General features: G+C 42.4%; 1 protein-coding gene across 3 annotated transcripts in view; it reads right to left on the reverse strand.

Moving 5' to 3' along the window:
* LOC133638425 (astrotactin-2-like) overlaps window positions 1-14,305 on the reverse strand; it is a 910,889-nt gene that overhangs the window by 788,670 nt on the left and 107,914 nt on the right. Inside the window, exons 1-2 of one of the 3 annotated variants that reach the window (XM_062031013.1) lie at window positions 3,104-3,189; window positions 2,036-2,663 (exon numbers count right to left, since the gene is read on the reverse strand). The exons of the other annotated variants lie outside the window; for them this stretch is intronic. Coding sequence (XP_061886997.1) covers window positions 2,036-2,459 — 424 coding nt within the window. The 5' untranslated portion in view covers window positions 2,460-2,663; window positions 3,104-3,189. Of the gene's footprint in view, window positions 1-2,035; window positions 2,664-3,103; window positions 3,190-14,305 lie in introns of those variants that run through there. 3 annotated transcript variants of the gene reach the window in all.

Raw genomic sequence — 14,305 nt, forward strand, 5'->3', positions numbered from 1 at the left:
GTGTATTTTTTTTGTGGTGCCCTTTATTTTGAAAAGTATGGAAATACATATTGGTACTGGGGTACAACACTAATAGCAACATTTTCTCTTGAATTCTTTTAAAATGACAACTTTTAGCACAACAAAATAAAATGTTAATCTTGTAATATTACAGTGTCACTTAATCCTTGTAACATTTCGTTGTCATAATTTTCAAACTTTTTCCGCTTAGTTCATCTATTGTTTATTTTAGGTGTGACTTCAATACCTCTTAGTGAAAAATAACCTCGGATTGTACGGTATACGGGTATTAATAAAGCACCGTGGTACTAATGAATTAAAAAAAAGGTACTATACTGCATTTGAAAAATACCAGTACTTTTTTTTTTCCCATGGACATGATGGCGCACCATGGGGGCTCAAAACTAAAGTATCCAAACAACATAATAATAAGTGCTTATTACATTTAATTTTTAATGCCAAAATTGTTCTCTGAGTGCAATAACAAACATATGTTTATTGTATGATAACATTTTAATAGTGTATTTTTTTGTGGTGCCCTTTATTTTGAAAAGTATGGAAATACATATTGGTACCGGTACCAATGCCAAAATGTTGGTATTGGGACAACACTAATCGCAACATTGAATTATTTTAAAATGACAACTTTTAGCACAACAAAATAAAATGTTAATCTTGTAATATTACAGTGTCACTTAATCCTTGTAACATTTCGTTGTCATAATTTAAAAACTTTTCCGCTTAGTTCAACTATTGTTTATTTTTGTGTGTGGCTTCAATACCTCTTAGTGAAAAATAACCTCGGATTGTACAGTATAGGGGTATTAATAAAGCACCGTGGTACTAATGAATTAAAAAAAGGTTGTATACTGCATTTGAAAAATACCAGTCCTTTTTTTTTCCATGGACATGATGGCGCACCATGGGGACCCAAAACTAAAGTATCCAAACAACATAATAATAAGTGCGTATTACATTTAATTTTTAATGCCAAAGTTGTTCTCAGAGTGCAATAAGAAACATATGTTTATCGTATGATAACATTTTAATAGTGTATTTTTTTGTGGTGCCCTTTATTTTGAAAAGTATGGAAATACATATTGGTACTGGGGTACAACACTAATAGCAACATTTTCTCTTGAATTCTTTTAAAATGACAACTTTTAGCACAACAAAATAAAATGTTAATCTTGTAATATTACAGTGTGACTTAATCCTTGTAACATTTCGTTGTCATAATTTTCAAACTTTTTCCGCTTAGTTCAACTATTGTTTATTTTTGTGTGTGGCTTCAATACCTCTTAGTGAAAAATAACCTCGGATTGTACGGTATACGGGTATTAATAAAGCACCGTGGTACTAATGAATTAAAAAAAAGGTACTATACTGCATTTGAAAAATACCAGTACTTTTTTTTTTTTTCATGGACATGATGGCGCACCATGGGGGCTCAAAACTAAAGTATCCAAACAACATAATAATAAGTGCTTATTCCATTTAATTTTTAATGCCAAAGTTGTTCTCAGAGTGCAATAAGAAACATAAGTTTATCGTATGATAACATTTTAATAGTGTATTTTTTTGTGGTGCCCTTTATTTTGAAAAGCATGGAAATACATATTGGTACCGGTACCAATGCCACAATATCGGTATCGGGACAACTTTTAGCACAACAAAATAAAATGTTAATGTTGGAATATTACAATGTGACTTAATCCTTGTAACATTTTGTTGTCATAATTTTGCAAACTTTTCCGCTTAGTTCAACTATTGTTTATTTTTGTGTGTGGCTTCAATATCTCTTAGTGAAAAATGACCTGTTTAATAGTAAACAAAACAACCTTTTTTTTATTTCTCCTAACATTTTATGGTTATAAAAGTACATATTTTTTGTATGGAAAAATACAAAAAAATTTGTAGAAAACTACATTGGTGTAATTTAAGATGCTTAAATCAGCAATTAGTGGCTGGAGGTGTCCCCATGGAGGCCTGCCATGGACCGACATGGACTCGGGTGAGTATTGGTAGTTCTTACCGAGAGTGAAGTAAGGAAGAGCCGTGTTGTCGAGATCATCCATGACGGAAATCATCCCAGGTAGATCCGTCCTGACGAACAACAAGAGCCGCGACTCCCCTCCTCCTGGTCCTCCTCCCGCGGTGCCACCTGCTCCGGCGACACTACTTCCTACTTCCCCTGCTCCCACCGCGCTCCCGGCGGCTCCGACACCGGTGAAGCTGAACTCGTTCTCCCGGAGAACCGGCAGCGTGGAGACGGTGACGGTCTTGATCTCGCACGGCGTCTCCGCCGCGTGGTGGCCCTCGCCGCCACGGGGCGTCCCCTCGTCCCCTCCCCGCTCGGCCCGCAGCGGCTCCGCGGTTCGCGTGAGAGCGAGCCCGGCGAGGAGAAGCCGGAGGAGCAGCGGCGGTAGTGACGATGGCGGAGGTGCGGTGCTCGCCATTTGGACCCCGCTTCCCCTGTGCGTGCTTTGAAGGCGCCGAGCAGAGTGGCCGTGTACTTATGAGCCGAGCGCGGTCGACTCGCTCACTCCGTGCGCACACACGCACGCAGCGATGCACGGCCGTCCAGGAGGCGGCAGCACAGGTGAGCTTGGCGGGGGAAGAAATCCAGGGGAGAGCCCAGAACCTCCAATCAACCATGTTCACTAAAACACAACATTTAGTTGGTAAACAAACATTTATTCTACATAGTAAATGTTTCTACTTTAATTACAATATTGCTTTTTCGTAAGTAAAAAAATAAAATAAAATGAGCTAATTGTACTTATATAACCCAGGGGTCGGCAACCCAAAATGTTGAAAGAGCCATATTGGACCAAAAATACAAAAACAAATCTGTCTGGAGCCGCAACAAATTAGAAGCCATATTACATACAGATAGTGTGTCATGAGATATACATTGAATTGAGATGACTTAAAGGAAACTAAATGAGCTCAAATATAGCTACAAATGAGGCATAATGATGCAATATGTACATATAGCTAGCCTAAATAGCATGTTAGCATCGATTAGCTTGCAGTCATGCAGTGACCAAATATGTTTGATTAGCACTCCACACAAGTCAATAACATCAACAAAACTCACCTTTGTGTATTCACGCACAACGTTAAAAGTGTGGTGGACAAAATGAGACAGAAAAAGAAGTGGCATAAAACACGTCCTAGAAAGTCGGAGAACGTTATACATGTAAACAAACTGAAGGTGAGTTCAAGGACCGCCAAAATCAGTAGGAAAAAACGGCGCTCGCCAAATACTCGAATCAGTGAAGCATGTTTAATACAAACAGTGTGCTTTATAACAATTAGGGAGGTTTGTGTCATGTTTGTCCTCCTACAGAAACCATATTAAAACAAAACAAAAAAATTTTCCCCTCATCTTTTTCCATTTTTCATACATTTTTGAAAAAGCTTCAGAGAGCCACCAGGGCGGCGCTAAAGAGCCGCATGCGGCTCTAGAGCCGCGGGTTGCCGACCCCTGATATAACCAATGCAGAGCACCCATGTGGGATTGCTGGCAACTTTCAATCCTTACAATAATTTTAGAAAAATCAATCTTGTTGTTATTCTTGTGGCGAGTTAGGTCCGTTTTACATACAAACCCTGTTTCCTTATGAGTTGGGAAATTGTGTTAGATGTAAATACAAACGGAATAAAATGATTTGCAAATTATTTTCAACCCATATTCAGTTGAATATGCTACAAAGACAACATATTTGATGTTCAAACTGATAAAAAAAAATTTTTTTTGCAAATAATCATTAACTTTAGAATTTGATGCCAGCAACACGTGACAAAGAAGTTGGGAAAGGTGGCAATAAATACTGATAAAGTTGAGGAATGCTCATCAAACACTTATTTGGAACATCCCACAGGTGAACAGGCAAATTGGGAACAGGTGGGTGCCATGATTGGGGGTAAAAGTAGAGTCCATGAAATGCTCAGTCGTTCACAAACAAGGATGGGGCGAGGGTCACCACTTTGTCAACAAATGCGTGAGCAAATTGTTGAACAGTTTAAGAAAAACCTTTCTCAACCAGCTATTGCAAGGAATTTAGGGATTTCACCATCTACGGTCCGTAATATCATCAAAGGGTTCAGAGAATCTGGAGAAATCACTGCACGTAAGCAGCTAAGCCCGTGACCTTCGATCCCTCAGGCTGTGCTGCATCAACAAGCGACATCAGTGTGTAGAGGATATCACCACATGGGCTCAGGAACACTTCAGAAACCCACTGTCAGTAACTACAGTTGGTTGCTACATCTGTAAGTGCAGGTTAAAACTCTCCTATGCAAGGCGAAAACCGTTTATCAACAACACCCAGAAACGCCGTCGGCTTCGCTGGGCCTGAGCTCATCTAAGATGGACTGATACAAAGTGGAAAAGTGTTCTGTGGTCTGACAAGTCCACATTTCAAATTGTTTTTGGAAACTGTGGACGTCGTGTCCTCCGAACCAAAGAGGAAAAGAACCATCCGGATTGTTATAGGCGCAAAGTTGAAAAGCCAGCATCTGTGATGGTATGGGGGTGTGTTAGTGCCCAAGACATGGGTAACTTACACATCTGTGAAGGCGCCATTAATGCTGAAAGGTACATACAGGTTTTGGAGCTACATATGTTGCCATCCAAGCAACGTTACCATGGACGCCCTTGCTTATTTCAGCAAGACAATGCCAAGCCATGTGTTACATCAACGTGTCTTCATAGTAAAAGAGTGCGGGTACTAGACTGGCCTGCCTGTAGTCCAGACCTGTCTCCCATTGAAAATGTGTGGCGCATTATGAAGCCTAAAATACCACAACGGAGACCCCCGGACTGTTGAACAACTTAAGCTGTACATCAAGCAAGAATGGGAAAGAATTCCACCTGAGAAGCTTAAAAAATGTGTCTCTTCAGTTCCCAAACGTTTACTGAGTGTTGTTAAAAGGAAACGCCATGTAACACAGTGGTGAACAAGCCCTTTCCCAACTACTTTGGCACGTGTTGCAGCCATTAAATTCTAAGTTAATTATTATTTGCAAAAAAAAAAAAGTTTATGAGTTTGAACATCAAATATCTTGTGTTTGTAGTGCATTCAATTGAATATGGGTTGAAAAGGATTTGCAAATCATTGTATTCCGTTTATATTTACATCTAACACAATTTCCCAACTCATATGGAAACGGGGTTTGTATTAACAAAGTCACAAATCATTTTATCTAAAATTAACAAAGCCTAACTAAGACTTCATTGTGCCCGATAATGAACTAATGACACAATTAAATCAATCAATCAATCAATGTTTACTTATATAGCCCTAAATCACGAGTGTCTCAAAGGGCTGCACAAGCCACAACGATCATCTTGCCTTAGAACACACTGAATACTTACTCAACAGCCATACATGTCACACTAGGGGTGACAGTATGAACAATCCCAACACTGTCATAAATATGTGCCACATAACCACGCTGCAGACGAGCGAATGAAGGCATACTTACTCAACAGCCATACATGTCACACTAAGGGTGGCAGTATGAACAATGCCAACACTGTCATAAACATGTGCCATATTGTGAAACCCCACTAAACAACAACGACGACAAACACATTTTGGAAGAATATTTGCACCGCAACACAACATAAACACTACAGAACAAATTGCCAGAATTCCCTGCAGCACCAACGCTTCCGGGACGCTACAATGTAAACAAACGCCATTGGTGGCTCTACACCTAACATGCACTGCAATATCGAATTCAGCCACTAGTCAGCAGTAGTGTGTTGAATGTCTCAAAATGTGTTTTGTGAAATGTCCAGCTTTGTCCGCGGCGTCAATTGCTTTGTAAAGTGGTACTTTCCATCAGTTTCAGCAGACTGCATTGCAAATGATGTACCGCACCACGCCGCTACTCTCACGCGAGATACACCCAGGAATGGGGCCATATGAATCCCTTCCCTCCAGTACACATGTTTCCATTGTTAAAGCAATATCATTGTCTCATCTAACTTTTTGCAAATGTTAAATGGATCCCAATTCAGAATGTTTCACCTGAGGGATCTAACTTCCAATTACAGGATATTCATTCCGCCATGGAATAATTCACTTTGGGTGACTTCACACATGGAAATGAAAGCATCATCCTCTCTCACGTTTCTCTTGCATACGTTTTAGAGCAAATAGTCCCATATTATAGTATTTTTTTAACAATTTTAAATCAATCTCAGAGGCCCTACAATAGTGTTTTGAAAGTGTGTTGGCCAAAATCTAAAACTAGGATTTATCTGTGCTTTTCCTGACGTCACTTCCATGTGCAATGCGATAAAGTGAAAACAAAGGAAGTTGACCGAGAGGAATTTGCCACTGCTAATGGGAGTGAATTCATTAACTCATGTTATGTTTTGCATATGGTGAATGTTTATATTCATCTTGGAGAAAGCAAACCACCAAGTAAATAGTGGTATTTCAGTTTGAGCACATAATTAGATAAGGTCCCTTAGTTTGACATTCGTAGGTGGATTGGATCACTTCTCGTAGGAAAGAGGCCCTAATTGGGACTTGATAGCCCTATCCTTGAGAAGAGACTACCTGTCTAGCTCAACGCCAACATTTAAGTTATGACTTAAAGCAGTTGTTTTCCAGACACTTACACACGAACATCTCCTTTCATGGTCAGGGTGTGCTCTCCTGACTTAGCACACACACAGATACAGGAACGAGGAATATAAAACTGATGGTTTGGATTCTCCAAGTTAGCAGTGCCTCATTTTCTTGACCTGACCTCCTCCAGGAACTGCAGTCCCGTGTAATGGTGCTCGCTTGTAATATAGCAACTTTTAGTTCAGTAAAGCGTCTCCGACGTCTCTTTTGATCCAGCCGCAATGCCGTGTCTTCCTTCTGTCCGGACGAGGATGACATGACCAGAAATACACATCACTACAAAATAAAATAAATGTCGCCACACCTTTTCTTGGGAAAATAAATAAAAGTACTTTAATGTATGTAGTATAATATGATCTATGTTATCTTTTTTTTCCAACTCAGATGTAAACAAAACGCCACAGCGTCAATTCCGGTCCTTCAACAATCACCATTTCTTTGGAATCAAAATATATCTTCATGTTTGTCAAAACTGGTGTAATGTACTCCCGCTTCATCTGTTCATCCCACAACTTCTTAAACTTGTTGCTCATCGTCTTTATATTCTGTATGAAAAATATACGTTTCTGGATCATCAAAGTAGTCGTTTTTATCTCTCATGAAGTCTGCCGTCAGTAGTAGTGTTGTTTTTCAAGGAAAAAGCTAAGATTGTGATCCTTCTGTAAAATGAATGTCCCGCTGTATGCTTAACATGAGCAAAACACGTAAATATTACATGTTATTTGGAATGTGCCGGATACTACGTCACATATATACTTACAGCATGTACATAAAACATTGATGGAGGTTTTTAGAGCAATTTATAGGAGGAATAGAGCGAGTTAGAATTACGAGTTAGAATAAATTTTTTAGAAATTGTTCTTGTCTTACTTAAGGATTATGAATGATAGACAACATTCCAAAAAGTGCATGTCCCCTTTAACTTGGGGTTTGTTTGTGTTCATTCACCAGGTGAAGAAGAAGAAACACTTTGAGAGACTTGCGAATGATTCCTGAGTTATAAGAAAATGTATTTTAATTCTGAAGTAAAGTTAAAGTACCAATGATTGTCACACACACACACTAGGTGTGGTGAAATGTGTCCTTTGCATTTGACCCATCCCCTTGTTCACCCCCTGGGAGGTGAGGGGAGCAGTGTGCAGCAACGGAGGACACGCCCGGGAATCCTTTTTGGTGATTGAACCCCCAATTCCAACCCTTGATGCTGAGTGCCAGTCTTTGGTATGACTCGGCCGGGGTTTGAACTCACAACCTACCGATCTCGGGGCGGACACTCTAACCCAGACCTGGGCAAATGGCCGTATTTCTCCTTCTTACAGACGCTTGTGGAAATCACACATGAATAGGCTACCTTAAGAGAAAGCGATTGCAGCTATTTGGGATACAACACTTCTCAGACACATGCGGCCCGTTAAGCTAAGACATTCCCAAATAATTTTTTTTTAGATCTTTAAGATGGAAAGTGTAGCTGCCATTATGATGTGCAGTTATGTTTTCTAATGACCGTAAGTCTTGAACTATACAAAGTATTTCAATGGTTGGAATCTGCCCTTTTGGATGATATACTAGTTACTATGGTAATTTAATTAGTTACTATGGTAATCTAATTGGTTACTATGGTCATCTAATTAGTTACAATGGTAATATACGTCACAGCAGCTCAGACGAGGCACCAAGCAGTGTGGGCGGGAAGCGTTTCCACAGACGCGGAAGGAGATTTTCACAATGAAGTTCTAAAGCTTAGTGATGTATCAGATATATCAGATTGTAGGTGGGTTTATTTTGTACCCTTCGCGTTCATATTTCACTGTTTGTTGCATTTTTGTTGCGTTTCACTTGATTGTAAAATATGTTGATCGAAAGGGGGTGCGACATTCATATTTTGTTAATATTCAGTCTTTTATCGTTCATAGAAACATGTAAAATTCCATTACGTTTTTTAAGGCGGTCTGTCATAGCGTTTTTAGCATTCAATCACACATTATTGTGAGGTTTTGTATTAGTGTCCCTAAAAATAGATATTCCGGCCCCCAGACACGTTTTTTTCTCTAAATGTGGCCCCCGAGTCAAAATAATTGCCCAGGCCTGCTCTAACCACTAGGCCACTGAGTAGTATAATATGTATAATAATATAATATAATGTATTCAAGTACAAGCTAAATACCCCTAAATAAATGGAATAGCTATAATCTCATATGTGGCAAAACTTAGTGTACTGTAAATTACGTAAAACTTTATGACTGTGGTGTTATTACGCAACCTCGAAGCTAACGAGCGACCTAGACACTGAGGCTATGTCTACACTAAGCCGGATAACATCTTAAACTAATAATTATTTAGCCTAAGCCCCGTTTCAGCCACACTAAAACATCGTTCAAGATTCCCTTCCTTGGATAATTTTTTACACGGGTAAGTGCGCCGTGTATTTCTTGAATCTGTGACTCTTAGCTTTGTATGGACTCATTGATCGTTTACAAACTTAGTTCGGAGAGGAAGTGAAGTCAGAAAGACCTCGCCCCACACAGGAAGTGATGTCAGAAAGAACATGCCACAGCCAGCTTCATAACAACCGGAGCTAACCACTGGAAATATGAAGACGAGTCATCCAGACATGGCCGTATTTCTCCTTCTTACAGACGCTTGTGGAAATCACACATGAATAGGCTACCTTAAGAGAAAGCGATTGCAGCTATTTGGGATACAACACTTCTCAGACAGCAAGAGAACTTTCAAATTCCCGGGTCAGCTGTGACTCTACTTACTGAAAAACTTTGTCCATTTGTCGAAGGAGAGTCAACTAGAATGCGGGCTGCTGTGGATGTGATGAAAAAGGTAGCGTGTGCTTCGTATTACCTGGTAGCATACATGCCAACCCTCCCGTTTTTAGCGGGAGAATCCCAATATTCAGCGCCTCTCCCGACAACCTACCGACAGAGATTTTCTCCCGACAAACTCCCGGTATTCAGCCGGAGCTGGAGGCCACGCCCCCCCCCAAAAAAAGTCAGCCGCAGCTGCGATTGGACCTGACCAGCCTCCGGGTACAAGTACTGGAGTACCAATTGCTTGCCAGAGAAGATCTTCCCCAGGAAGCAAGGATTGACCGGTTTTGGGCCATGCTAGGGAGAGATGGAAGATTCCACACTCTCGTGCATTTGATGAAAGCACTTTTGTGCGTGCCACACAGCAATGCATCATCAGAGAGGGTGTTCAGCATGGTTAGAAAAATAGTGACAGAGAATAGAAAGAGGATGGACAATTCAACCCCCGCTGCTGCCCACTGCTCCCCAAGGGGATGGGTCAAATGCAGAGGACAAATTTCACAACACCTAGTGTGTGTGTGACAATCATTGGTACTTTAACTTTAACTATAACTTTAACTTAACAAAGCATTGTACTTTCAAGTACAACAATGAGTAGATGAGTGTTGTGTGTGTGTGTATATATGTGTAAATAAATGAACACTAAAATTCAAGTATTTCTTTTATTTACATATATAATAAAATAAATATATATATATATATATATGAAATACTTGAGTTGGTGAATTCTAGCTGTAAATATACTGCCCTCTTAACCACGCCCCCAACCACGCCCCCCAACCACGCCCCACCTCCCCCCCCCCCACCTCCCGATATTGGAGGTCTCAAGGTTGGCAAGTATGCCTGGTAGTCGAGGGAAGACTACGGTAAACATCGAATGCATTTGGACTGGCAAAGCCGACTGTATCAGTTATTGTCCGCCATGTATGTCGCAGACTCAACGTCTAGGTCCAGAGTATATAAAGTCACCCAAAAAGAATGGACAATGAGGGTGAAGGCAAAAGAGTGAGGAGTGTCCTGACCAGATATCTAGATCCCTAGATTGATTGATGTAAAATGTTCTTTATCACATTGTTTACTTTCACTTGTCAAATAAAGTTTTATTTAATTTATGATGGCTCAGGTGTGATTCACTACAATAGGGCCCCACAGCACACTGGATTCCAGTTAATTGAAATACCACAACACTGGATATTGTTCAGATAAGTTACATTTAAGAACTTGCACACAAAGCAACACTGAAGGTGACTATGACGTGTGTGTTTCCGGCGGACAGAGGGAGTCAGGGGGTCTTAAACAACCATTGTGTGTGTGTGGACAAGGATAAGGTTAGGTGGGATTTACGCTGGATAACCTTAGCCGGCTTAGTGTAGAAAGGGACTAAAATGTTACCATGTATTGAGATATTTGCTGATGTCACCATTTCAGTAGTATGAAGGAAGGTAAGATCATTTTATAAATATCCCCGCCATGCCTTCATGGTTTGTTTCAAATTGTCGGGACTTACGCGAATCCAAAATACACAAAAACATGTACCAAAAGGTAAGAAAAGTTAGTTTTGCATGATAGGTCCCCTTTAAATGTGTCGGTTTTCGAGGACGCTATCCACAACCAAAAAATGGAACTGAAATATCTGTGCAGCTTTGTCTGAATTCATCAAGTACAACTATGTGCTCTGCTCATGTTACAGCAGAGCATAGCTGGCAGCTGAGATAACAAAAGCCCACAGCAAAACTGAATTATTTGTGAAAGAGGAATAAATATAAAGTTCAAGGATTTGTGACTTCAGAACAAACAATTATAGCATGCTTGAAGCCGGTTGATGGAAACGTGTATGAAGCAAAAATGCACCTTATGCAAGAGATCTTTGAACCTTGGAACGTTGGGCATTAAGGCATTGGAATCCTGAATGTCAAATAGCAGTGAATAACATATTTTTCAAGCAATCCTGCGCCCTTTTCCTTAGTATCTTTGTATTGTTTTAACGGTATGGGAAATAGGTGTTAAAATACAGGTGTCCTAATCACTTGGCCACAGGTGTATAAAATCAAGCACTTAGGCATGGAGACTGTTTCTACAAACATTTGTGAAAGGGGTTAGTGCGTGTGTGTGTTATGGTTTACTAAGGGGAGGTGACGGCGACAGACACTAGATGGCAGTATGAACAATGATTTATTATTACATTAACTATATATATATAATAATCAAACTATACAAATAAACAATAGAGTGGAGTGTGAACTAGATCCAAAAGTGTATGTGGTGTAAGGCTATGTGTGTAATTTAGCTGAAGTGTGTGTTACCAAGTGTTGCACGAGAGAAGAGGAAGTCCAGGGGCAGGCAGGTGATCCGGCGCGATAGAGAGGCGTCAGAATCCAGGGACGAGCAATGAGTCGGGGAACGAAGGCGTCACACAGCAACGTCAAACACGGGAACGGAGGTCTGCAGTAGGATGATACGACAATGAGACACGGAAGGGAAAACAGACAGAGAGAGAGAGAGCAGGATTGCATCAAGCAGGATGATCGCTTACTATACGCCGATTGAAGACTATATTCCGGCGGCGGCATGCCTGGTTGTCCACGCTTATGAAGGCAGCTACTTCATTTCCCTCCGGGTACTCCGGCTTCCTCCCACCTCTAAAGACATGCACCTGGGGTAGGTTGATTGGCAACACTAAATTGGCCCTAGTGTGTGAATGTAAATGTTGTCTGTCTATCTGTGTTGGCCCTGTGATGAGGTGGCGACTTGTCCAGGGTGTAGCTCGCCTTCCGCCCGAATGCAGCTGAGACCCTGAAAGGGACAAGCGGTAGAAAATGGATGGATGGATGGATTTGTGAAAGAATGGGCCGCTCTCAGGAGCTCAGTGATTTCCAGCGTGGAACTGTCATAGGATGCCACCTGTGCAACAAATCCAGTCCTGAAATTTCATCGCTCCTAAATATTCCAAAGTCAACTGTCTGTTATGCGTCGACAGGGGGGAAGGAGACGGCACAACAACAGGAGGTATAGCTCACCAGGTTTTATTTGAGCTTTTGATGTATACGTGGGGTGTGCATGCTACTATGTGTGTGTGTGTAATACTATGTGTGGAAATTTACACAATGTGAATTTACCAAGGGTTTGTTGAAGGTGCGTGTTGGTGGTGTCAGCATCCAAGTCCAGAGGGGGAAGATCCAAAAGGGGTTCGTGATCCGAGCAAGGTCCGTTTGGCAGGAGAGAGGCGTCAGTGGTCCAAATCCCAGCGTGGGGTCAAAAATCAGGGAAGGCAATCAGAGTCTGGGGGAAACTTCACAGTGGAAGCGCAAAGGCAATGACAGGGACACGGAGGCTGTGGGAACAGGAGATGAAAAAGACACGATCAGGGCCAGGCATGAGAAGGACAAAAATGAGCACAAGAGAAAGCACATGAGGGGAGCCAGAGACGTGAGAGTTTACTGAACACAGGGCGACGTTCTGGCGACGAGAAGTCAGCGGCGAGTCTCTTTATCCTGCTGCCTCTCATTAGTCCCAGGTGTGTCAATAGAAGATTGTCTCCGGCTGTGTCGGCGCGTGGGCGCAGTCTGCGCAATGAGCGCGTGTCCTTCTTGGCTCGCAGCGGAGTCTCGAGGTGCTGCCGCAGCGGAGGAAGAGGCAGACAGCGCGTTTGCCGTAACAGTGCCCCCCCTCTTATGCGAGGCTCCCGACGAGCGCCGGAGAGCTCCCGGGTTGGCCCGGTAGAAGTCCTCCAGCAGGGAGGGGTCAGCAAGGTAGGAGGCAGGAACCCAGGACCTGTCCTCTGGCCCATATCCCTCCCAATCAACTAAATATACCAGGCCCCTACCTTGCCGACGGACACCGAGGATCTCTTTGACGGACCAGACCGGGTCACCGTTATCCAGAATCCTAGGTGGAGGTGGGGTGGGTTCTGGGGAGGACAGGGGATAACTTAAAACAGGCTTAATCTGGGAGACATGAACTACCGGATGTCGCTTCACTGAGGGGGGGAAGAGAAAGTCTAGCATCTGCCGGATTAACTATGGCCTCCACTGAAAAAGGTCGTACAAAACGGGGTGCAAGTTTGCGGGATGGTACTTGCAGATGGAGGTCTTTGGCCTGTAGAAACACCTGTTGTCCCGGAAGGTATGAGGGGGCCGGAATGCGTCGCCGATTGGCGCTGCGACACATCCTCTCGGAAGCCTTTAGAAGGGCAGCACGGGCATCCTCTCGGAAGCCTTTAGAAGGGCAGCACGGGCAGTCTTCCAGATTTGACGGCATCTCTTGATGTGTTTGCGAGTAGATGCTACTGCCGTTTCGATCTCCTGTTGTGGAAACAAAGGGGGATGATACCCGAGGGAACACTCAAAAGGCGACAAACCCGTAGCCGAACTCTTCATGGAGTTGTAGGCAAATTCGACCCAGGGCAGATACTTGCTCCAAGAAGAGGATTGGCGGGCGGAAACACAACGCAACATGGTTTCCAAACTCTGGTTCGCTCTCTCCGCTTGACCTTTGCTCTGAGGGTGGTAGCCAGAAGTGAGACTGACCGTAGCCCCAATCCCTTTGCAAAAGGCCTGCCAAACTCGGGAAGTGAACTGGGGCCCCCGATCCGAGACAATGTCCATCGTGATCCCATGCTGCTTAACAACATGGACTGTGAGGAGGTCAGCTGTCTCGGAAGCAGAGGGAAGTTTGGGTAATGGAACAAAGTGTGCAGCTTTAGAAAAACGATCGATAATAGTGAGGATGGTGGTGTTACCTTGGGATAGGGGAAAACCAGTGATGAAGTCCAAGGATATTTGTGACCATGGGCGACTGGGAATAGGAAGAGGGCAAAGCAGTCCCGCCGGC

The sequence above is a fragment of the Entelurus aequoreus genome, linkage group LG21 (genome assembly GCF_033978785.1).
Source record: "Entelurus aequoreus isolate RoL-2023_Sb linkage group LG21, RoL_Eaeq_v1.1, whole genome shotgun sequence".
Lineage (NCBI taxonomy): Eukaryota > Metazoa > Chordata > Actinopteri > Syngnathiformes > Syngnathidae > Entelurus > Entelurus aequoreus.